This window comes from Rhipicephalus microplus, unplaced genomic scaffold (genome assembly GCF_043290135.1).
Source record: "Rhipicephalus microplus isolate Deutch F79 unplaced genomic scaffold, USDA_Rmic scaffold_238, whole genome shotgun sequence".
In the NCBI taxonomy this organism is placed as follows: Eukaryota; Metazoa; Arthropoda; class Arachnida; order Ixodida; family Ixodidae; genus Rhipicephalus; species Rhipicephalus microplus.
In genome coordinates, this window is record NW_027464809.1 from 109,508 (window position 1) to 135,714 (window position 26,207).

General features: G+C 49.9%; 1 protein-coding gene across 2 annotated transcripts; it reads right to left on the minus strand.

Moving 5' to 3' along the window:
- Window positions 1-5,209: 5,209 nt before the first annotated feature.
- Window positions 5,210-21,058, minus strand: LOC142792741 (uncharacterized). Of its 2 annotated transcripts, none has more exons than XM_075885667.1 (4): window positions 20,644-21,058; window positions 20,316-20,499; window positions 14,489-14,797; window positions 5,210-5,708 (listed from the first exon to the last, which is right to left on the minus strand). In XM_075885667.1, exons 1-4 carry the CDS (start codon window positions 20,769-20,771, stop codon window positions 5,400-5,402), a joined length of 930 nt encoding a protein of 309 aa, XP_075741782.1. In that variant the 5' UTR covers window positions 20,772-21,058; the 3' UTR covers window positions 5,210-5,399. The 2 variants fall into 2 exon arrangements, with proteins under 2 accessions (XP_075741782.1, XP_075741781.1); XM_075885666.1 differs by having other exon boundaries at window positions 20,226-20,499; window positions 20,644-21,038.
- Between the last annotated feature and the right edge of the window lie 5,149 nt (window positions 21,059-26,207).

The window sequence follows — 26,207 nt, forward strand, 5'->3', positions numbered from 1 at the left end:
TGACCATCGCAGTTCCCGAGGCAAGAGCTGCGCATATATCGAAACCTTCAAGGCCTTCGTTTTTACCTGCTAATGAAATAACTGTGCATATTGATGGTGTACCTGCGAAAGCGCTCTTTGATACTGGTGCTGCCGTGTCTGTGTTAAGTGGTGAACTGTGCCACAAGTTGAAGAAGCTTACGCTGCCGCTTTCCGATGTCTCTCTCCGCACGGCCACTGCGCATCACATCCAACCTTCTGCGGCGTGCACAGCTCGACTGGTCATCTAAAATATTTTGTATGTAGTCGAATTCGTTGTTTTTCCCCATGTTCACACGATATAATCTTAGGCTGGGACTTACTCTGCGCTCATCATGCCGTCGTTCATTGTGCGCGTGCCGAACTAGAGTTGTCGACGATGTGTGAACTGCCCCTGTGTGAAGCGCCGACGTCTGCAGGACCTTTTTTCAAGCCGCTATCTTCCCGAGTCTCCGTAGCCGCAGACATTCACATCCCTCCTCTATCCTGTGTTCATGTTCCACTCTTCTGCGACGATGCACCCTCTGTCACCGCCCTCTTTATGCCCTCCGACACTTTCGGTTTTCGCAAAAGCTTCCTTCTCCTGTTCGCAGTTGTCACCGTAGAAAACTCGCGTGGCTCCATTTATATAACGAACTCGCTTCCTTCCCCGGCCATATTATTCCGTGGCAAACTCCTCGGTCACCTTGAGGAAATTGATTCTGTTTCATCCAGTCACCTACCTGATGACTTGTCATCATCCCACTTAAACGCCAATACCTGTGATACCACCCCCACTTCATCTCCGGAGGTTTTTTCCCCATCCATTGACCCTAAACTTCCCGTTGCTCAGCGCACCCAACTCTTGGCTTTACTCGATCGCTTCAAGATGTCATTTGACCATAGCGAACCTTCTTTGGGTCGCACGTCTGCCATCATTCACAAAATCGACACCGGTAGCCATGCACCTTTGCGCCAGCGCCCATATCAAGTTTCTCACGCTGAACGCCAAGCCATTGATGATCAGGTGAACGATATGCTTCGACGTGGTGTGATAAAACCTTCAAACAGACCTTGGGCCTCTCCGGTTGTACTGGTGAAAAAAAAGGACGGTGGCATCAGATTTTGCGTTGATTACAGGCGTCTTAACAAAATCACCAGAAAAGATGTTTGTCCGCTGCCCAGAATCGATGACGCCCTCGATTGCCTGCAAGGAGCAGAGCTCTTTTCTTCTTCAGATCTTTGATCCGGCTACTGGCAGGTCCCTATGAATGAAGCCGACCGCTCCAAGACTGCGTTTGTAACACCTGCCGGATTGTACGAGTTTAACGTCATGCCATTCGGCCTCTGTAATGCGCCTGCCACCTTCGAGCGTCTCATGAACAACATCCTTAGAGGCTTCAAATGAAACACATGCCTGTGCTATTTGGATGATGTCGTCGTTTTTTCGAAGGACTTCAACTCCCACCTCAGCCGTCTAGCAAGCGTCCTGACTTGTCTTTCGAACGCTGGACTGCAGCTGAATTTGAAGAAATGCCACTTCACTGCCCGCCAGCTTTCCGTCTTAGGGCATGTTGTTAGCAAGCATGGTGTCCGTCCTGATCCAGCCAAGCTTCGCGCTGTCACCGACTTTCCCAGGCCGGTTACACTAAAAGAACTCCGCAGCTTCATCGAACTCTGCTCATATTTTCGCCGTTTTGTGCGCGATTTTGCCACCATAATCTCAACCCTGACGCAGCTACTTGCCGACAACCAAGACCTCTCGGCGTGTTCCCCAGCATGCGACGAAGCATTCGCGTCTTTACGCCATCTTCTGACATCACCACCTATCCTACGCCACTTTGGTCTAGGCGCTCCAACCGAAATCTATACGGATGCTAGTGGAGTAGGCCTCGGCGCTATTCTTGCTGAGCGTAAATGTGGCTTCGATGAGTATGTTGTATCTTACGCTAGTCGCACCCTTAATAAAGCGGAAAAGAACTATTCAGTCACCGAGAAAGAATGCCTTGCCATTGTTTGGGCAATCACAAAGTTCCGACCTTACGTATTTGGCCGCCCATTTGACGTCGTGACTGATCACCACGCATTGTGTTGGTTGTCGTCATTAAAAGACCCATCTGGTCGCCTAGCTCGCTGGGCACTACGTCTCCAAGATTATGATATTCGTGTAATTTATCGGTCAGGCCGCAAGCATACGGACGCCGATGCTCTTTCTCGCTCGCCACTTCCCCACGATTATGTTGCAGCGTCTGTTTCCAGCTGCGAATGTTCTTCACTTGAACAGGCCGACATTTCCGGTGAGGAACGCCAGGATCCGTGGATAGCATCTCTCTTAGAGTACCTGTCTCAGACGTCTCCACGTACCAACAACCGTTTACTTCGACGAACTGCTCGCCATTTTACCATCCGTGATGGTCTTCTGTACCGGCGAAACTACCTATCTGATGGCCGCAAATGGTTGCTGGTAATACCTCGCCACCTACGTTCTGACGTCTGTGCCTCTTTCCACGCGGATCCGCAATGCGCCCACGCAGGTGTAGTGAAGACGTATGCTCGCCTACAAATTCGATATTACTGGCGCGGAATGTACCGCTTTGTTAGGCAGTACGTCCGTTCATGTTCCTTGTGCCAACGCCGGAAGAGCTCCCCTCGCACATCTACAGGGCCACTCCAGCCACTGCCTTGTCCTTCTCGGCCTTTCAGCCGTATTGGAATCGACTTGTACGGTCCCCTACCATACACACGAAATAGAAACCGCTGGGTCATTGTAGCCGTGGACCACCTTACGCGCTACGCCGAAACTTCGGCGCTTCCCGAGGCCACTGCGCGTGAAGTCGGCCTGTTCATTCTGCACAACCTCGTCCTTCGGCATGGTGCACCCCGCGAGCTTCTCAGTGACCGTGGGCGTTCTTTCTTGTCGGAAGCTGTGGAAGCCCTCCTGCGGGAATGCAACATCGTGCACCGAACAACGACCGCATACCACCCCCAAACAAACGGAATGACCGAGTGATTTAGTCGCACGCTGGGTGACATGCTCTCCATGTATGCTTCTGCCATTCGTATGCTTCTCCATGTATGCTTCTGCCATGTATACTGCCATTCGTTACTTACGCTTACGATAGGGCAATTCAATCGACGACTGGATTCTCCCCATTCCTTCTTTATGGTCGAGAACCTTCATCGTTCTTAGACACTATCCTTCTGTACCACCGAGACCTTTCAGAATCCACAACTTTGGCCGAAGCCGCCACATATGCCGAAGAATGTCGGCAGCTAGCACGTTCGCTAACAACGCACGATCAGGCTCGCCAGAAGCAGTCGCATGACCGACGCTCATCCCCTTCGTCATACGCGCCTGGGGCAATCGTGTGGCTCCGCGCGCCATCGTCTGCCTCAGGCCTTTGCTCAAAGTTCATACCCAAGTATGACGGTCCGTACCGGATCCAGCGCCAGACTTCATCAGTCAACTACATAGTTGAACCTATTCAGCCACCTACAGTTCAATGGCGCCGCGGGCGCGAGACTGTGCACGTCGAGCGTCTAAAACCTCACTATGACCCACCAGTCCTGTCTGTGCCATAGGTCGCCAAAATGGCTCCTTTCACACCGGGGAGTCAATGTAGTGACAAATACGGGCTGTAAGAACGACTAAGAAGACGTTTCCTGTGGCAGAGGCTCGTGTTGCTGCAGCTACTGCCGAAACCGCTGGTTGCTGTCTCGGTGCTGTTAGGCCCGATAAACGGTTGCTCTACCCCGGCGTGCGTCTAGCAGTAAGTATTCTTACACAAGAATTATTCTGACGCAACCTAAAACTGCCTCAAGCGCGTATACAAAACAACTTGGTTATCACTGTTGGGTGAAGCTAGCGGTCATCCTTTGCAGACTTTCAACATCATGTCAAAATTATATTTACTTTCTTATGGGACAAAAACACGCTCGTTCCTGCCGATGTGACGAACGGTATGCTCATTTGCGCCACAATCAGAAAAAAAATTTGCAGGTGGTAGACACTCCGATTATTATTCTGTGGTTTTACGTGCCAATTAAACTTGTGATTTGGTTATATGTGGCATGAAATAGTGTAGGCCTGCGATCACCTCCATTGAAGAGCGCTCAGCACGACCAATATCAATGCCCTCACATTCGGCTCACTTGGCGAGAAACGTATAGCCACCCAACCAAGAAGGCAAACCGCCATCGCAATAGCTTTAGTATCAGTAGTAGCAGCAGAATGTAGCATTGTTACCACACGCTCACAGCTGTTGACAGGCGATAGCTTGCAGCACAAACACCACAGAACTCTTTTTACGCTTACAACTTGGTCGGCAGTTGACACCGCGAAACCACGATATGGTTACGAGGCATGGTCTATTGTACAGATCTCCTGAATAATCTTGAAGACCTTGGGTTATTTGATCTCCGCCTAAACCTAGTGACTGCTCTATACCCATTCAAATGCGTCCACTCTGGCCGGGAATCCAACTCACGACCACAAGCACAGTAGCACGACTCGTCAGCTGATAAATTACAGCGGCGAGTTGCAATGCGCCCTGAAGATCTCTAATCTTATAACGCTTTTACTATACGGTCGAAATTGATAATCACAATGCGGTGCTGGTCCCCTCGCTGTAAACTTTAGTGGACGACAGTGTCACAAAAAATGGCTGGCGTCTCTCTATCCCAGGATACCATGGACCCGAGGTGACAGCTTGGCCCTCTTCACCAGACGTCGCCTGCCTTCAAGGCGCGAAGTTGTCAGTTGGGCCTCCACCCGCTTTCATGGTGTGCAGATGAAGACGCAGATCCTAAACATCTGTCTAGCACCTAGCAGAGCGATATGTGGCATTGCTGGGTTACGTCCACACTTCCATACATCCCTTGCAGATCAGCATGTGTAGTTTTGGCAGCGTAAGTGTTTGTTAACAAATTGTAAGCGGAGGTGGTCGAAGCCGAAAACACAGGTGCACTGGCTTCGCTCGCCTTCGCTTGCTTCGCGCAAACGAAAGCCAGCAGACATAGCTTGTATTAGCGTGGAACACATGAAAAAAAAGGGAAAAGGCAACAGAGACGTCAAAAAAGGTAGGCGCTACATTCAGCGCATATACCTTTCTTGACGTCTGTGTCATCTTTTCCTTTTTTTTTCATTTGTATTGGCGGAGCCCATAAGAAAAAAGAGGAAAAGGCGACACAGACGTCAAGAAAGGTAGGCGCTATAGTAATAATTATTCCCAGTGCTTCAGCCACTCGTCCCAATTCACTCGGTGAAGATGCGTGCATTTTCTTTCGCTTGTTTAAGTTTAGGCGATTCGACACACACATTTAATAAACATACACATAGCGCACTGTATACCGTACGAACGCTACATTCGTTTCGCACGATATACGGTGCACGGCATTATACGCTAAACGAAGCTCTTGCATTGGTGCCTCGATCGCATTTTGCTTCTCGGAGGGCACGCAAAGGCGTCGCTGAAGTCTTCCTTGTGTTTAAGGGGCTCGTTGCACAGCGCCACGCCGTGTTGCGCCCCGCACTGCATGTAGCACAGCATCACGTAGAACAGCTGGCGTCCCGACAGAGGCACGTCAGGCAGCCTCTGTTCGTCGAAGGACGCCTCCGTTCTGAGCACCGCCAGCGCGACGTCTATTGCGGCGCCGGACGCCATGTGGAGGCCCACTCTTCGCTCCCATTCGGCGTCGGCCTCCCTCGGTCGCTGAAACAAAGTGCGAGCCATAATGGGATTCGAGACTGATCGTGCCGTAAGCTTATCTTTACATCGGAAGAAAACGGGAGGGCGTTTGAAGCTTCGCCTTCAAGATTTGATAGAGATGGCGTAATCTGGCCTGGTGCGAATCAGCTTCCGATGCTTCGGTCCATGCCGCCCCGCCGCGGTGGTCTAGTGGCTAAGGCACTCGGCTGCCGACTCGCAGGTCACGGGAACGAATCCCGGATGCGGCGGCTCCATTTTCGATGGAAGCGGAAATGTTGTAGGCCCGTGTGCTCAGATTTGCTTGCACGTTAAAGAACCCCAGGTGGTCGAAATTTCCGGAGCCCTTCACTACGGCGTCTCTCATAATCATATGGTGGTTTCGGCACATTGAACCCCCACATATCAATATCGGTTCATGTCTGAACGATGCCGTTAGGAAACAAACGACTGTGCGCGTAACACTGGTCATCTCATAGTACCACTGAAAGCCTTCTGCAAGCGCAGTTAGGTGGCCCCTGGGCCACATTTATTGCCGCTCCGAATCGGCGAAACGTCCGACGCGCGTCCTCAGGGCAACACGCGAATATACGCAGCTGTGCAGAACTGTTTATGGTTCTGGTGCCGATTACAATTAAGTATGTCTGATCACTTTGTAATCGGTGGGCCATCAAAACACTCAATCGTTGCTCGGTTCACATCTTTCACCACCTGGCGCGAAACGCTCGCGCCACGCAATACACGACGCGTTAAGGAGACTTGTGCCACTGAATAACAATCGTATTGTGTTCTATTTCCAAAACACTTCGAACAAACAATGTGGCCCTGATGAAACCCCTGCGTGCCTACACTGACGCCCTGGGTTCGATTCCCACTCGGACCCAGAAATTTCTATTATTCACTTTCTTCGAATATTTCCTCGCTTACAACCAACGACGCCGACACTGAATACCGATGGTACCCGGTATGCGTCTGTAAGGTATTACGTGCACGTTGCTGATCCTGCATGTGGCTGATGACGATGAATTGTAGCTAAGCACGTTGCAGTACGTGGGAAGCATTAAACCACACACTCGTTGCGTAATCAGCATCGCGTGATGAGCGGTTGTTATTTTACTCTTCCTCCTCGCTATACACCACAGATTGACGTCATTCCTTGCCCGATGTGACGCCTGTATAGAGTCCCTTTGCCAATGAGATTCAAGCCCCAGCATCGGTGTGGGGTCGAGAACAACTACAATGCAGGCGGCATGGGTTAGAATCGATCCTGCTTATATTTTTGTGACTACTTTTTCATGTCTGTGTCTATCAATTACTTTTTTCATGTCTATCGGTTACGCCACCGACAGGGACTGGCGTTTAGGGACAACGCTAAAAAATACCGGGTTCCCAACGAAGGTACCCATATGCTATGGCGCTTCGTGTAACCTCAATTAAAGTCACGTCCATTTTCGTCTAATTTACTTTTTCAAAATAAACACTTTGAAGAAGCAACTAACTCGTTATTAAGTCACTGTGGAAAATGTACACCAGCATACAAGTACCCTGACCTAGGTTTCTGTTGCGCATACTCCATACTTGCCCGTTTTATCTAGGCCCTACAGATGTCGCCATTTATCCGAATGAAAAATTACCCTTGTCGTCGGCGGGATGCCAACCTTCGAATCACGATACCCGATGTTCTGCGAATTAAATTACGACTGCGGGGGGGGGGGGGGGGGGGGCGCTCGCTTGTCTGCTTTGTAGAGTATTTATGTGTGCTTAGGCCTAATCCCCGGTAGTGTTAGCCACTGCCCCTCGCTGCCGTGTTTCGTGGCAGATGGAGAGAGAAAAGACTTCATTGAACACAATGGGCAGGCCATTCGATCTCGGCGCCCCAGTCCAGGCTTGAGTCCTGGACTGGGGCGGCAACCCCGCCGCGCTGGACGGCCCAGATTTGGTCGTTCAGCAGTAAAAAAATAAAAATAAAAATTCACGCATCCCTACGAAGGGAATCAAGACAAACGGACGTAGCTGAGCGTATCCTATCGGTGAGTAACCACACGTTACCCGACCGTTGTCCCACATAATGTAAAGTTAGTGGCAATTGGTGTATTTAGAAATCAAGAAGATTAATTATTTTCCCTTGCTCTCGTCTTAGGCGATTCAAGAAGAATTTGAAATATTGGCGGATTGGAGGATTTGCCTCTAAAGTGAATCCAAGCACCGACCACCTTATACCCCTTATACCAATGGCGAGACATACCATTTTAATACGGGCAATTTCTTCGAATAGAGTGCTCGAAATGTCCCTTTGTGTTACGGGTTTCCCTGAAGAAATAAAGTACACATTTAAGAGCTCGTTTTCCTTGTTAGACACAATATTAAACAGATCTAACAGACATCTAGGCGCATTTTAGTAGTGATCAACTCATGAGTGCCCTTCTCTATGGTTTATTTTCGCCGGCAACAGCGATACCTTACCTTACGCCTATGTCTAGGTTGAAGTCCATTGTGATACTTTCTTTGTGTCTCGCATATGTTTCGACTATAGCAACGGTTCTATACCGTGATCATTATGGAGTACAAGGCAAGGTCTTCAGGAGCTTGGAGCCCCTCGCTGCATTCCGTGCCAACCGGTTGTGCCCTCGCGATCTCCGACGTCAGCGCAGCTCTGACCTACTGGACTTGCCCTACGCCATCTCCTGACGCCGACAAGAGCTCTCGCTAGTGGTGTCCCGTTCTTGGACTTCTGTGACCGTGTTTCCATCTTTCCTATCTCTCCGATCCCCTCGATATGTCCTCGCTCGCTGTCCCAGCGCATCTCTCTCTCTTTCTCTCTCTACACCTTTCTTCCTATCCTTTTAATCCCTCGTGAGGTGCTGCTGAGGTGTCGCACCCTGATGCGGACAGTTACGGGGCTCACTTTTCTTTTTCCTCTTATAGCCACATCTCTCAAGAGCTTCGCCCCTAGAGCTCGCTCGACTTACGTCTTCGTACATTGCCGCGTAGAAGCAGCTTCGGAAGATATCTAGGGAATCGGTGCTGTGTCCCTCGTGACGAAGGTCGACGTAGCTGAAAATGGTGGCCTTGGCCACTTCGACGCCGAACGTGCCCAGGCGCACCGGCGCAGGCGCAGACACGTGGTACACAGGTGGCGCTAGTACGGAAGGCTTGAGGGTGTAGTCTAGCCGGTCGGGATAGGCGAAGAACGCGTAAAGTTGGTCCCGCAGCATCCACGTATGAATCTGCGTACCGATGGCGTCCGCGTCTGTCTGATTGAGGGCGTTAGCAGCGTCTCGCACGTTCCTCACGAAGCTCACCTCCATGTCCGGAAAATGGGAGAACCTGTGGCCAGCAATCGAAGCACCGAAAACTTCAGAAACAGTGCGAAGGGTACAAAATTGCTTCTATTTTCTTGGCACGCTCTTTCCACTATGGTGGTTTGGTGCCTACAGAACCAGAAGTTTCTCGAAAGGATCATACAATGCAGACATAACAACATGCTGCTCGTCATGCTTTTGTACCCCCCATCCCCTTCATGCAATACTCTGAAAAGGGCCTTTATGGGTAATTAAATGATCATGATGATTATGATGACAACGACAGTGTTTGATGACTTCGGGAGCTTTCAATGCCTCAAAAAAACGAAAACTGTTCATCGTTGTCAACACGAGGGATACTAAATATCATCACCTCTTTATGACGCCACCCATGACGGTGATCATGACATTACGGAAAATGAAAATTTCGTAGTTCACATGAGATAACGTCACGTTACGACGTCGTAGTCACGTCAGATCACCGCTTTGTGAAAGTTGGGTCGATCTTGTGAGAAGTGCAAGACGAGGTAAGGTGAGAAAGGTTTGCAGCGCCTCGAATCCTGGAGGCATTGACACGACGACGTCGTTGCAGGTGATGGTCCCAGTTTGTGCCAACTCCATGCGATGGTCCCAGTTTGTGCCAATTCCTGAATTAACACAAAATCAGGTGTGGTGCACCTGTAGGTTTTAATGGCATCAATACTACGGGCACTGCAATTGCATATTAGGCACAGAGGGAGGTTGGGGAGGCGGTAATAAATCCGCTCCTTGAGCAGACCGCATAGCGCAGACCCGAACGTAGAACAAGAATAGTCCTAACTTACAACATACCCCCATTGCAGATAGTGCTGGTACGTACGCACTGTGCCTAGTACTACAAAAAATGAGTATTACAGGCTGCAGAAAAAAATGACGAAGTACCACGCGAGACCTACACCGCAATTGTAGGCCCTTTGATAATGAAGGCTTCTTGTGCATGCCCCATCATTATCTTGTTCTGTTTAAGGTTCTGCGCTGTGTATTATACTTGAGCGAGCACCAATGAACACGGTCAAACCTTGTTCCTTTTTGAGATCAATACATCCACAGGCGTGCGCACGAGGTTGGGGGAGGGCGCAGAGCCAGCTCCATACATTGACATGATAGGGAGGGGGAACTTTGACGAACTCTCACCATCTCCCCCCCCCCCCTCTTGAAGAGGAGCCCCGCACACGCTTATCAATGCATTCACTGAGAAGACAAAGACGACGGCTGCTGCTTTCGAGTTGTCTCGCGTAAATACAGAGGGGCTATGCGAGATCTTTCTAACCTGGCCTCGAGGTCATGCGCACTGGCGATGTTCATGATGCTGAAGACTACGTCCATCTCAAACCAAGGGTAGGTGGCCCTGTCGAGGCTCTGGTACACGGTGCGACGCACGGCCCTGGCGATGCGTGCAGCGTCGGCACGCACCGGTTCTGTGTATACGCTCGCCACGAACGGCACGAACAGGGCCACTCCCATGGTCGCTAAGGTGAAGGACAGGCACGCGCGCTGGTGTTGCGCCGCGACATCTTCGCCGTAGCCGTGGTAGTTGGCTATCAGCTGTCGGTTGGCGAACCACGAGGTGAGCTGGACACACAGCCAGCCGATGACGAGCTCTACGACGGTCTCCTTCTGCGCGATCAGCTGCAGCGCCACCAGGAAATACTCCCGGTGGCTCGTCGAGATCGTGATCTGGATGTGTAGCGCACGAAATAAGGGTCTTTGGTGCCTTTAGGTGAGTTGACTGTTGGAAAATCCGCATATTGTGTTTAGAATAACTGGTTAACGATTTATAGTACTTGGTACTCTACTACGGGAGAGCACTAGTCTGTCCCGTTGGCCTAGTGCTTATAGCACTAGGCGCATGAACTGTTAGATAAAGCCTCTCTGGCTGAAGCTGTTGCAGTAATGTGTGCTTAGAAAAAGTTCTTAACGATTTAGAGTAAGAGCTACTCTACTATGGAAGAACATAAAGCCGTGCCGTAGGCCTTGGTTATGTAAAAAACGCCCACGCATATCCATGAAATAAATGCTGATGATGGTGCGAAGCAGTATGCATCAGATTATGTATTATGGCCCTCTGTGTTGTTCTGGTTCACAGCCTATTATTTTGATCTTGTTAAATTTGTGTTCTGCCATGTGATTTGAGTGATTGGTGTAAATGTCAATGTATTTGCGGTGTTTTATTTTGTATTTTCCGGTTAACAGCCTTTTGATATTTTTTTTGTTCTTCACAGATGTTCCGGTTTCTACATTCGTTGTAGACAGCGGGCGGCGGTTTATGGACGGAGGGACATTGGGCGGAGTTAAGGTACTTCGCTCCTAAAATTTGGTCTGCTTCGCACAGCTGGTGCAAATCCCGAGAAAACAGGGGACCTGGTGGCATCCTTTTCATTCCCTCCTCCTCACCCTAGCTTCCCTATGCCCCTGCCATGCCACATTTCACTATGCAATGATACGCTGAGCCGCTCACTTTCATCTTCCTCACCATCACATCAGTCCTCCTCATGCTCGGTTCTCATTAGCATTTTCGCGCAATACTATAGAAGGCTATGCTGTGATTTCTCTCTCTCTCTCTCTTTGTTTCTTCCTATCTCTTCCGCTGTCACAGCTAGGTTACACTATTTTGTGTACGATACGCGCGCAAAAACAAACTGTCTATCAACTCCGGGATAAAATGAGCAGCAGGCTACACTCCGGGGAAGCTGCCGAAAGAAATGTCGCGTTAAAATCTTGAAAGGTGAACGGCTGAGCGTCTACACGAATATTCAAGTATAGCGAATCATGAAAATAAGTGTACGTAGCATCAAAACGAAGTCTGCGTTCATCGTTAGCTGAAATAAACAACGTATGCTGCGCCGGTGAATCGTTATAAAATATATGGTTTTCAGTTGCTCATGTCGCGTAGAAGCCACGACATTGTGTGCAACTAGTGGACTGGACATCCCTATAGGGAGGTCAGCCAAGGGGCTACCGGACATCTAGGAGCACAGCCACGTTTGCTTATAGCGTTTTAGATAAGTTGTACCTGTTAATCCATCGGGCTGTGCACGCCTATATGCATGCGTGTTGGATGTTGATGATTGATTGATATGTGGAGTTTAACGTCCCAAAACCACTATATGATTATGAGAGACGCCGTAGTGGAGGGCTCCGGAAATTTTGACCACCTGGGGTTCTTTAACGTGCACCCAAATCTGAGCACCCGGGCCTACAACATTTCCGCCTCCATCGGAAATGCAGCCGCTGCAGCCGGGATTTGAACCCGCGACCTGCGGGTCAGCAGCCGAGTACCTTAGAAACTAGACCACCACGGCGGGGCCATGCGTGTTGGATGTGCACAGGATGTTATCGGAAGGTGTCATTGTGGTGTGCAAGGTAATCGAATGCACACAATGTTATGTGGGATCACATTTTAATTGCAGCATATCTGAATAGCAAAACCACAAACGTATCACTTCTTTCGAGTAGGTGATAAGTGTAACCATATAATCGCTATAACGGTAGTAAAGTTCCTTATATGACAACTCCTGCTTTCGCTCGCTACATAGCTATTGAATACTAGATGAGAAGTAGCTCTTTGCCTCACGTGTGTAACGCCGCACGTACGTGCATCCGTACGAACGTACCACAACCCGTTCCCCTCACCGCAGAGGTTGTAGCGGTGCCAACCATGGGTCCCGCCACAGCTGCGTGTTAACGCAACGCCGACTAAATTTCAAGGCCGAAAGGATGCCGCACTGACGTCAGAGGGTGGGGGCCCAGTTACGCCGCGAACGCGGCGGAAAGCCTGTGTTTCGTTTACGTTTTAGGAGAACCAACGCTTCCGCTCTCACAGCTGCTGCGGCTAGATTGGGCCGAATAAAAGATGTGGAAAAAAAGTCTTACTTAGCATGCTCAGTTGGGCAACTGGGCCCCCAACTTCTGACGTCACTGCGGCAGCCTTTCGGCCTTGAAATTTAGTCACCGTTGGTTAACGTCACGCTCCTCTCGCAGGTGCACCGTGACATCACTCTCTCCCTTACCCGCACCACGCTCGCCGCAGCACACGAAGCTGCAGCTAACTGCATGCCGGCTCCTCCGTCCGCAACACCCTTCTATCTCGCTTCGCCCTCTCCACCTCTTTCAAAGCTCGACCGATCGTCGAATAAAAAAAAACTCTTTCGGTTCATTTATCTGCGATGAAACGTACACGAAACCCAACCCGCCTCCCGTGTCCTTGCGTTTTGAAGAAATGCTTACCAAGTAAAGGCCAAACCTCATAAACACGAAAATTCATGCGTCAGCGACGAGCGACGCGACGTAGATTGCCTTCGCGGGAACTGTCGCTAGCGCAGGCAAACATCATTCACGCGACGGGTTCGGCGAGTGAACTCCACTGTTGCTTGCATAAGGCCGTCTACTCGTACCAAGAAAACCGCGTAGTGAGTGGTATGCTATTTAAAAATAAGATATATTGCTGCGTAATGAAACGAAAAGTGTTTATTATTGCCTTGCAGCACTTTTTTATGTGCACGTGCATAAACATTACGTTATTTCTTCGTTGTGCACGCGTGACTCGGGCAGAGAGGTGAGTGAGAGGAGGTGGCGATTTCGCGGCACATGACGAGAACCGGCAGTACGTCATTTATGTACATCCTGTTCCGGTACTTTGAGCACGGCACTTCCGGGCGATGGGCGACGGTTTGCATATCTGGTGAACAGAGCGATAGCGCGAAAACTATCACGCGACACGTCGCGTGAACGCCCTGTTTCATCGCTCATAGCATCGCTCGTCGCTGTCGCGTGCATTTTCGCGTTTGTGAGGTTTGAGCTCAAACGCTACACCGTGTTTTGCTTCAAACCATTCTTCTAGCACCCGTGCCGACGCCCTTTTCAGCCGGGTGAACGCCGTGCGCACCGCTGCTCCTTCGCATTCAATAGAACCCTTGTCAAAACGACAGCAACACTGGGCGGTGGCGTCCATGGTAAAGGAAGAAACTACCACAAAAGAGTACATCCACCGGACTCCGTTCTTTTATATTCCGCCTTCGTCATGGCAGCGGCGTCCCACGCAGTTATACGCTGAAGTTGTTGCTGCGGTCGCAGGGACGCTCTGTCTTCGACTTGATTTCGTAAAACTCAACTAGCCTGTCTGCATTTAGAGGCAGAAGGCAAAACATATCACTTTCTCACGTGGTCGTGGGGAAAACAGTCGCATGGAACGCCGCTTGCATAACGAAGGAGGAATAGAAAAGAACGCAGCCCAGCGAACGCATGCTTTTGTGGTAGTTTCTTCCTTTACCACGGACGCCACCGCCCAGTGTTGCCGTCGTTTTTGCAAGGGGTCTATCAGGGTTTCCATTGCGGAGTTCGTCCATGCATTTTTTGGGGGACAAGCGCTCACTGCAGGTTAGTTGTAAGTATCAATATTTCTCCTAAAGGTGCAGCGCGCCCCTCAGTGTAAACATGTCCCCGCACCTCTTCGCTTCCGGTGAGGTCGTAGTGCCTCGCGATGGTAGTGGTCCACCGTTCCCACGTTCCGGATGTGTCGTAGGGGCTTCTTTCGAACACGTACGCTCGGGGCGCCATGCTGTACAACTGCAGAAGCGGTTCCAAGACCTCGGCCTCGAACCCAAGCATATCTTCGAAGGTTACGCCGTCTGTTACGCCAGCCCCGTAGTGCGTGTACAGCGTCTCGAAGTACTGTCGGTGGGCCGGCGACCCCAGCCCGAGCCTTAGAACCGTCGTCTTGAAGAGGTCGAGGCCTCGAGTAGGTTTCACAACGATCTGCAAAATCAGAGAGAAAGTGGATGCTTGGTCGACGAGGTACGACGGACTAGAAACAAGAACACCCCAAAATACAAAGCACTAGTATAGGCACCCGGAAATGCAGTTTACGAGATCTGATAGTAGCGCCAAAACAAACAGTAGGCGCAGCATAAGCGAGCCTTCCAATGCGTAGCCTAGCGAGTGGACGCAGCAAAACCGAACTTGCACGTGCATATCATTTTCTTTTTTAGTTGCGAGCAAGGGGGTCACGGCTGATTAGGCGCCCAGGAAACGTTCTTTGAAAACGTGCTAAAAGGGGCACTGACACTTCAGCGTGTCACTGTGTTCAGTGAGCGTTCCGTTCTCTTAGTATCCCTGGTGGTCGGTACCAACAATGCTGAGGCGGCCCGAAGAGCTTCGTCGCGATCTCTCGTCTACTGTCGGGTGCCTATAGGAAAGCTCACGAAGTCACCTATGCATTCACAAGAAGAGCAGGTTTGACCATATTGAGCTGACGAGCGCTGTGCACACATAGGGCGTTCACGACCACGTCTGCAAAAAAATTAGCTACGCGCCACGTAAATCGACCAAATTTCACCAAATTTCAAGTTTAACGCTGCTTGGCCTCCTCGCGGACGCGCACCCCCATATGAAGGGACGACGTACAGGACGGGATGCAGGTCCGCCCTCTATGTAGATCTTATCTGAAGTCGCCAACCGTAGCCCGTAACACTTCAATTATATTTGGTACATGCGCAGTTTTGTTTTTCAATTTGTTGCTCGAATGACTAAAACTTGAGAGCAATAAAGAAGCATACAGACGAAACATGTGCGTTTTGTTTACTGCGAATCGCAGCGAGCCTATTCTGCCTCTGCTTAGCATGCGTTCATATTCAGGCGCTTTGCGCATCGTGAAAAGGCAACCCCTTACAATTAAACCACGTTTTGTACACCACGTTCCAGCACTCGTCAGGCTCATCTATCTTCCCTCGTTTATCTATATGTTCAAGCATGCCGCCCTGGCTGATAATACCACAAGTCTTGCGTCCATACAGATGTCGCACCCCGCATGTTCCGATTGAAAGCCAAGCGATCGGCGAAGACACAGTCGGCTTAACTTTTATAGAGATGATGCGCAGCGCTGGGAACGCCACCTCAATAAGCTTTATGCCACAGCACCACTCACGTCCCGGGGGTGCGGGCTCGTTCGGGCACAGTATACCTTGTTTGAACATGGCGTGTCCATGCGTATGAGCCAAATGATTCTCCCGCTCTAGTACCGAAAAGAGCAGGGGAGGGATTTGGCTTGCGAAGACTACACGGGACGAACAGCAAGGGCTTCAAGCGTGCCACCTCGCATCATGCATGGTTTCGCGGCGCTTCAAAACACTGGCTTTCTCAGCTTCTAATGAAACAGTTGGAAAAATTCTTGTGGCAGTCTACCTTGTCCGCCGAACCTTCCGTCCGCCAGGCGAAGAGCTGGACAGGACGCAGGCGAACTGCAGATGTGCACGTACCCTAAGCTCTCACTGTGTAGCAGACTACCCGAATGCACATCCTAATTATATATGAAAGGTCCGGCGTATTGACGTCGCCACATTAACCCACAAGCTCTGGCAATGTATCAGAAACTCGGAAGCTGCTAACTCCGGAACCCTTCCACAGCGGTGGGCCGCTGCCTTGCGCAGCCCCAACGACCAGCCTAGAGCCTTCCAGCAGGCACTAAGCAGGTCCTTTAAGTTCACCCACCACCAATGACACCGACACCGAAATGTCTGCGAAACGAGCTCTGTAACTTTATCGCGTTAGATATACTACGTGCTACGTGACATGAGCTGCCAATACAAGAATGATCGCCCCTAGACGTCTTCGCGGCGAGAAGCGCCAGCTCATTACCTCAGGTGGAAGTGCAGAGATATACACGATAAAATTAACTGAGGACGACCTGTGCCTGCTGGAAGGCAGGGTCTTCCAGCAGGCACTGAGTCTTCGCGTGCAAGGCTGTCAGGTATCCACGTGGGGTACACCTAACACCCGGTCGGCTAAAGTTTTGCCAGACTGCCACTAAAGCTGTTAGCAGCCAGAGCAATGCTCATTATTGAATGGGCAACACCTTCCAGTGCCTGAAAACCTAATTATCCAGAATTTCACCTGGTAAGGGGACCTTTAAGGCGACTCGCCGGTAAAATCTGCTGTTTTCCTTTGTCGATGTATCTTGAGTTAATGTATATGCTACCTTTAGATATGATATAGAGGGAGCTTATACTTCAGATATGTCGACTGGCCCTGCCACTCTTCAACAACTTTTGAAGGGGAAGATACCAAAAATCTCCGCAAGGTGCAGACGGGAGTCTTTTGAATGCATAGGGGCCCAGCAACATATATCGTACGTTGTACCGTGACGCTTGCCCGTGGTGCGACGGTTCATCAACTTCATTTCACATCTCTTTGGAGTGTAACCGAGAGCCAGAGAATCTGAACTCTTTTTTTTTTGGACGACACTATTGTAGGAAGTTCGAAGCAGTGGGAGGCGCAACTTGCCAGCTCGGACCCAGAGGTGCAACTAGCACTCGTGAGTCACGTTAGGCGAGCGGCGCAAGCTAGCGGAGCCCTGGACTTGGGGCCCCAACCTCCATGCATGCTCTGAATACAATTTGTGCCCCTTCCCTCAAAATAAAGGTTTGCTATTATTCTTCTCCATTTAACGTAAAACTGCCTCCGAGCATGACCTCCGAGATTGGAGTCAGTTCATCTGGCTTTGCATTGGCTCCGTGATCAGACAACTTTTTGAAAGCCACAACGCTATGTAATGAGTCTAATGACACCCATGATGTCTTGTTACGTACGTCATAATGACGGCATGACAATGTCAAAATTTCAGCTACTTCTGATGCCGCCGTGGCATCAATGGTAACGTCAAACTTGTGATGATTTATTCAACAATATTTTGCACCACTCGTTCGTGACGTTGCGGGAGGCGAGACACCGATGGTTGAATTTTTCATTTGAGGAGGCATCAAGGCATATCTCCCAAAAAAGAACACAGATAGCATCACTCATGCACTTACAAACGTCAACGGTGTCAGACGTATCATTCTTGTCGAGGTACTCTGGCTTTTGCGCTGTCTGTGTTTAAAGCTAGAGCGAAAAAAAACCTTTACGCTTATCTCGCATCGTCATTACACAGCCGCTACATAACATCCGCCGCGTCCCGATGACCTTTAGCCGCCGGGGCGCAAAAGAAGGCGCGTTTGTTCGGCTTTGGCAAAACAACAAGAGCCGCATGGATCAAGCGCCAGGTTGAAAAATAGGAGAACGCTCCTGGCTCTCGGCCAGCTTGGACACCGTGGTGTCCGAGCCAGGAGCGTTCATTCGCCTGGCTCTTCGTATGGTGGCTGTGCACAGCCACCATACCACAGCCGCAGTTCTTGCTCTTTCGTCTGTGCCACACATGCATTGCCCCTGCGCTTTTCTCGATCTAAGTCATGTCACGCTATCCGCTGCATAGAGGTGTCACAGCTACCTTCGATAGGGGCCTAGCCACTGCGATAACGGCGTGCCGAGGAGTCAAGCCTTCTGCGCCTTCCGTCGTTGACACGCAGGCCAAAGTGATCAACTCTGCCTCGATTCGGACGACGCATCCTGAGGCGGCCAACCAAGTTGTCTATGAACTTACGACGCAAAGGCCGCCGTCAGGTTACTTAGGAAAGGCCGAGTAGCCCGGCAGATTGGTGAAATTCATGGAGGTGGCAAAAAGAGTGGCAGCTCCACCACGGCTACTGTTTACTTGTGCTACTTTGCGAAATAAATAATTCGTCGAAAGTCGGTGCTGTGCAAGGGTCCCACCATGGTGCCTTGTCTAAGAAGGTGCACCAACGTATAGACTTTCACTTTCTTTCAAGTTGGTCGGTTATGGATCGTGTTGACATTCAACGGATTGTTGTTTACCAAACAACGAGAGAGGAAGAGTTGTGCCTAAAGTTTTTTATTGCGTGCTACAGCTCCGAACATTTCATTCTCTTAGCGCAACCTTGGTTCTTCTGAGCGCCGTCTGAAATACGCTCAGAAGCACACAAACACGCACGCGCACATTCACACACACGTAAATGCGCGCGCGCGATTGGGAATAGCACGATGGAGGTGTTGTACCACTGTAGAACTGTCCCAATTAAATAAATTGATAATCAGCTCCTAATTATAATTACAACGTCATGGTTTGAACGAGCGGGGACAAAGATACGATTACGATGCATGCCGCAGTATAGAGGGCTCTATTCTTTTGAACCACCTGATATCGAGCCTGCACTGACAGCACACACTCTGTGGGTCTCTAGCATTCCATCTTTATCGAAATACGATCGAATTCGCGGTTAGGATGTAACCCATGACTTCAGGGTCAGAAGCCGAGCATCGTAACCAATGTAACATTGCACGGAGGCTGACGATTTGATTGTTGCGGTACACAGTACGCAGGACAACGTATCCATCATGTCAATATTCTCGCATTCATAGCATCAGTGTTTTTAACCCACGCAGTGTTTACATTCTGTTTCAGCAAGACTCACTGACAAAACAAGTGGGTGCGCTCTACTGTTACTTAGGGCACATACCTACCAATCGACCTGCGACCCTGGAGGAGTGCATGACTGACGGACTTTTTTCACCATACATCATGAAGACACTATTCGAACATTTGAGCTTCTAAAGCCTGTCTGATGACTAGGTCTTGCTTCTTTCTGAAGACGAGGTCTGGGGTTGGTTTATTTCACAGAGAAAGCTGCTGCAGGATCACAACAGCAACTGATCTTGATGCCTAAGTTGTTCCCATAGAACTTTTAAGATCACACGGAAGTTGCACCATAACCTTATTTGTGGCAGTCGAGTATTATACCATAAAGCTGCGCCAGTGTTCGAAAATCTTTCACACAAATATCCTATACAGGTGTCATATCGGGCAAGGAATCACACAAACACGTGTAATTTATCGTGGGAAAAGAGTAAAACACCAAGCAGGCCTCACACAATGCGAAATGCTCAATGAGTGGATCGTCCAATGCTCCCAGCTCATTACGAAATGCACAGCCATAGCTCCACAGCCGTATTTACGACGGGCTCTACAGACTATTCTACCGAGGTGTTTAGTGCTGCCATGCTTTGCTGTTCGCCTTTGTGTTTCGCGTACTTAACAAAACATTGAACAGTGTTGCAGTAGACGCATACGCATGAAAGCAGCTTGGTCGGTGCATACGGCGTTTCATGGCCTCATTCATTCACGCCGCAACACACCAAACAAGAAAACATTGACTTCACAGCCCAAGATGGCGGCACCCATGTCAAATAGCCTGTGGAAATGCTGCTTCTCCAGCTTTCGCTGCGGCTATATGGCGTGTTTTATAACAAAGTCGTTCCGTCTCACTCTTTCTCGCTGGTAACGGCCTCCACGTACCTCAAACGAATAATCGCCGACTTTCTCGGCTTCAAACTCGAAGAAGCACGGCCAGCCCCACTTGTCGTTCAGCTCAAGCATGGTGCTCACCACGTCCACCGAGGCGGCGTCGCGATTGGCCGGGTGTTGCGGCCAGTGCAGGTTGACCTCTCGCAGGTGGCCGCGGATGCGAGGCACGTAGTCCGTGTCTTGGGTCAAGACGTCGTCGCAGGTCTTGAAGAGACGCGCCGCCTTCTGCGCTACAGTCTGGCTTTCAGCCGGGATCTCCTCGTTCCTGCCGAAAAAAGTATGAACGGTAAACCGCAAAAGTTCGCGAACCACGCGAGCACGTGCCAAACAATGGGGAGCCTTCATGTGCGCGCCGCCATGATACAGCGACACCACGGGGTAGACAGCCTTGCTGTAGAAGGACCCATACCTGGCGGTTTCGATGACGGTAGCGAGGAAGCGCTCGTTGATACGATTGCGCACCGAAGTCCGGTTGCTCGCTGCCCCGCCGCACACGAAGCGGTAAAAGTCTTGACACGGACTCACCGACCAGTCCATGGATTCGCCAAGCAGCTGCACGCGAACAGAATGTAAGTCCTAAGCGATGCGTACGGGTGGAATGTTTTTGACACGACTCATCGATATCGCCGCAGTGCACGAGCGTTTCTTGTTTCAATGTCGCACACACCCACAACAATGTAAGGAATGCTCGGCGCAGACCAAGTTCCAAATGCTTCGCGATTGTAGTAGACCAGTTTGTTAAGCGCAGGACGCGAACAATCCAGCCTATTCCAGCGCTTTCGCGACCACCAGCAATAAGGCTGGAAAGTCTAATGCGCCATGTAAAAAAGAAGGCGCGTCTCGACGATGATAAGTTTGAACGACGGCCGACGCTCTGATCGCCGATATCAGTGCACAGTGTGGATTGCTCGCTTTAGTTTACCCTTCCGTTTACGGGTCCCAAGTACAACCAAGTAAAGCGTTTCGTCACTGCTGCCTTCATCAACGCCACGATCCCGTAACAATATGCAGGCCCACGTGGTCAACTATGCATGCACTGAAGGGCGCGTGATGAAAACCCGAAGAGGTCACTGTGAAATACATTGGTTTTTAACGAGACAATCAAAATCTCGAACAATTACCGAACAAAGGAGACACGTCTGCCCAAACATCTTTGACAGTGCTCTACAATGCACACATCAGCGATCAACGCCAGCGGTTACAAATGGAAAGCGTTGCTATTTGGGTTGCGCAACATTGCACTAAACTTGGTCCCGAACAAACTATGAATGATTGTCGGGGTTTGCGCCCCCAAAGCACGATATGATAAACACGGATGACGTAGTGGAGAGCTCGCGAGATTGTCACCAGTTGGTGCTGTTTAACGTGCAGCTATACCTAAGTACACTGCCCTTTAGCGCTTCGTTTCCATCGAAATGAGGCTCCCGCAGCCGGCATTCGATCCCGAAACCTCAAAGTCAAAAGTAGAACGCCCTAACCATTTGACCACAGTGACTGGTAAAAAAAATTTGGCGCAACACCAATAACAAGGGTCACGTGAGCACGGGCGTAGGCAGAATTTTTTTAGGGAGGGGGAGGGGGGCATTTATTTGACCGGAAGTGGGTGCCGGGCAGGCAGATGTGGTGCAGAGTCATATTGTGCCCTGTATGCCATGGCAAATGCAGTTTTTGGTCAGCAGGGGGCTATACAGATTTAACGGCTCAGTCGCCCGCCCTCCAAATCACTAACTGCGAGCTATGCATATACACCATTAGCCACTGACTTACTGTCCATGGACTTAAAAAGAAACCTTCTTAAACAAAGCATGTACTTTGTTTACACAAGCCATAAATGCTTTCCCTAGATATTGACGTGTCCGATGGCTCGATCAACGGAGGGGTGGGTTCACTTAAGCACATACTAATGGATGACAGCGGCATTCCAAAATGGGCCTGGCGACACTTGCACTCTGAAGCAGCAGGAAAAATCGCTCGCGTCAAGTCCAGGACCATTCAGGAAGTTGCTGGTCCCGTTGAGCCTATGAATTCGGTTCCCATCGATATACGCACATTAGATGGACAAGCTCGACTCACTGCCCCCTATGAGCTGTGGTGACTGTTGCGCCGTTAAAACATCACACGGTTTCGTCTTCGCAACAGTCGTCGCACCACACCGGGAACCTTGCGGACTACCGTCATGAACTTCTTGCTGCACAACTTCCATGCGGCGTACCTACAGGATGCGCCGGTGACAGTCACTGGAGACTTCAACGTTAGTGAACTTTGACGTGAAAACCAGTGGCTTGTCACGTTTCTTGGGAGCAAACTTCGACTTCGCCTCCTGTCAGACGTGATACAGTCAACTAGTCACAACGCGTGTTCATTACGGTCGTTACTGCATTACTGTCCACTCGGAAACAATCGACCATGTTCGCTACATTTCGTGTGGTTCCTCAATGAGTGAGTAAAACAACTTTATTGACAATACGGCATGGAGGGGGAAGAGCTGGAGAATTAAAGCAAAACTCTAGCGTGTTCGGACGTCCTGAAGCAGCAACCTACTCGCGTAAAACCCGTGGGGGCACCGCTTTAAGCCACTGGCGCTCCAGGATGCAAAGCACGTGCTGGACCACGTCTCTTTGGTTGCATGGCTCTTGACTCATGATTTTGATGCTGATGGTACTTCCTAAATCTTCAAGACTTACTTCGTATAACAGCCCGATGTGTTGCTATCGCACTCGTTGCTTGGATCTTGGGCCGAGACTGACTTCTTTTCTGTTTTTGCATGACCCACCCCCTTTTGTAACACCTCGATGCACCCTGATGAAGTGAAACCGGCCCAAATACGCCCTCAAGTGGACCGACAGACTGCGTACCGTGGTGTATTCTCTGCAGGTTTCGTCGCATACGGGCTTCATGGCCTCTCCGTGCCAGGCCAGGAAAAGCGAGAGCGTACAAGTGCCGAGAATCAGAGCCGCAGCGAGCGCCACGCACATCGTACGACGCCAGGGGAAATCTTGCACCCAACCGTGCTGACCCTGGTCCGTAACAACCACGGCGCTTGTGCGTCGGCGTATCAGCTGGGGTGGCTGGGGTCTGAGCAGGTTGCCGGGGTGCGCGTGAGGGTTCAATGGCTCGGGGGCGACCGCAGTGCCAGATGACCTGCCCGTGTGTGAGTGAAAATCCAGGGGTTGATGCAGCTTGACCCTCTGCGTCGGTAGAAGTGAATACGACGATATAAAGGCATCGGATGAGAGGCTGTCGTACGCTACAGGTGTAGAAACTTGGGCTATAGTTGGCCTGGGTTTATGACGGCAAATTTTACAGTGCAAGAACATAAGAAAAAAATGGGACAGAATAGAAAAGAGTGCCCTTTTCTATACTCTGTCCCATTTCTTTCATATGTTTAGGTGCTGTAAAATTCATCATGTACTCGTACACCTATAGTATTTTTAATCACCATGTCAATATATATTGCTGCTGTGTTGGAACGATGATTGTTAGCAGAGACCTAATCTAGCCTCCAAGAACATGAACAGCTGCCTATAGCAGTATCGTAGCTTGCCTGTTTTTGGTAACTGAGTAAAATGCGCGATGGTCGAAGCTTAGAAATCGGTGACACTTCTTTAACGTGAACGGTAAGACGTACTCAGGTTAAACATCTAATGCTGTTCGTCTGCAATTTCTGCGTTAACCTGACATGTTTCTTAGCGTGCGTATTTGCAATGACGAAAGGCTGTTCATATCTTCGATTAGCAGCCTTTGCTCATGAACTACACTGTTCATAGCTTTGATTTCGAAGACAAAATGTCTCCTTCAAACGTGCCAGTGTTAGCATGTGAGAGCCCGTCGTTTTAGTGGTTATAGAGCAATACTACATAAGCTTCCGATCCTTGAGCACGACAACTGCTGTCATGGTTCTCAGAGTCCTTTCATGCAATGAAAACGAGCTTCTTGTAAAAAAGCCAGGTATGAACTAAGACCATCAATGGTAGTTAGCCTTTTCTAGCACTGCCACAGACGATTAAGTATAGCCGCAGCGTTTTGCCATTGTGGCGCACTCTCTCGTGCATACCTGGATTATGGCATGCCACACATCATAACGGAACACAATTCGAATCGTCCGTCTTTCGGGCTCTCTCCCACCAACCTTCTAGGCGTGCCACACATACGAAGTACAGCTTACTACACCCGTTCGAACGGCACGGTAGAACGCTTCCACCATCAACTGGAGGCATCACTGCGTGCTCAAGACTACAATTCCATGGACAGAGCGCCTGTCTTGAGTGGTGGGCGAACATATTGATATTCAAAATCAAAAGCGCGGCAAAAGTGCTCCTATGGCAAAGAAATCTTGGTCATGGCTTCGGGATTACATCGTGTCACTGAAGGGATTATTACGGGAGCGGAGAGCAGGGCTCCGTACTCACCGCCGGCTTTTCCTTCTTCTTTGCGGTGAGGATCTTCCTCAGGTTTGGCAGGTAGTGCATGACTGCCAAGCGTACCACGGACGCAGGAACAAGAGAGCTCGCAAAATGCGCGACCATACGCGACCGAGAATCTTCTTCTTTTGGCACGTTCACGATTGTACGAGCTCGAGGAACAGCTCGAGCGGGTCGCCCTGTTTCCTTAGCAGTATGGCACTTGCCCACTATGGCATTTCGGCCAAGAATTCGTGCCTTAACATTTCAATGATAACCTCAACAATTCCTATTGATAAAGATTTAAAGATAAACACAAATAGTAGATAATTTATAACAACATACTGCAATTATCGTGTGACCACACAAACAGAGCACAGCCCTGCAGTGCAGAGCACTGCCGTGCGGTGCCCTGAGGAAAGTAAGGAGGAAGTTAGGGGGAAGTGCTCGACCAGGCACGCAAACTTTAAAAAAGTCACTAAAATTACGTCATATGCACGATTTTATTAATAATGAGTGGGCAAAGCAGTGGGATCATTCGGTATTATTGTGAACCACCAATTACATTTACCACTCACGCATGTAAATGAGTGACAAAGTGGTGTACAGGTATACACAATGTTTATTTGTCATAAATGGTATGTAGTGTTGAGTTGTGAATTTCGTATTGCCTTCATTGGTACTGCTTTGTGGTATCTCATCTAGCCTGAAGTTTCTGAAGACGAAGTCAGTGCACGTTCCTCTGGTGACTGTTTTCATTAAGACGAAATGCATCGTAGAGCATATCGAGACGTCACAAATTGCCCAAGCCAGTCGTTCTCTGTGATCATGATTATCTTAATCGTGATCCGCATCATCCTCTTCGTGGCTAATGTGCACGCCAGCTTCGCAAACGGACAAGCCTCGACCTTAAGGCGCTTAGACCCTAAAATATCTTACAAGTTATGTTCGCTGTATAATTTGCAGATATACGCATGTACACGAGAATTGATCTCGCAGGCTATCTCGGCCTCGAATTTTTATTGAAAGGCACAACGAAGTCGTTGAATTAAGCGTGCAAAGGGAGTGAAGAGTGGTGGCCAGTAGCTTGCCACGATTGTTTCCGCCCAGGTAACTGCTTCTGCTTGAACACGGTAATCAGTCGACCATAGGAGTGACTCCCACTCCCCTATGGAGGAAGCTGGCAGTAATGTGTTTGGTGGAGGGTTCCCCTCACATTCACGAAGAACTTGATTTCAGGTAACCCTCCAGCAGCCGCAATGTTTGCGGTGTGGTCGAGCGTCTTCTATGTAAATTTTAGACAGCCGATGGGGGCTCGGAAACGAATTTGTTTGGATTTGCCTCCAGATCGTAGCCTGTTTCCTTGTGAGGTCAGTATGTGGGGTTACGTTTGTTTTGCGGCTCTCTCGCTAATAAGCGGTAATTTCGTTATATGTACTGATCCCCTCCTGCGGGAAGTCAAGAGCTGAAGGTTTCACCTCCCGGTTGATCAAATCTCGAGCTACACGGTCAGCCGACCCATTCCCCGGATTCCCCGCGTGAGCGGGCACCCATTCAAGTTGTATCTTATCAT

Coding starts and splice junctions, on each gene's coding strand:
- LOC142792741 (XM_075885666.1), bottom strand. CDS start 20,771: ATGGACTGGTCGGTGAGTCCGTGTCAAGACTTTTACCGCTTCGTGTGC. Junction 20,500..20,643: donor ACCGTCATCGAAACCGCCAG/GTATGGGTCCTT, acceptor TTTTTTCGGCAG/GAACGAGGAGATCCCGGCTG. Junction 5,709..14,488: donor ACCTCACCGGAAGCGAAGAG/GTGCGGGGACAT, acceptor ACTTTGTTTCAG/CGACCGAGGGAGGCCGACGC.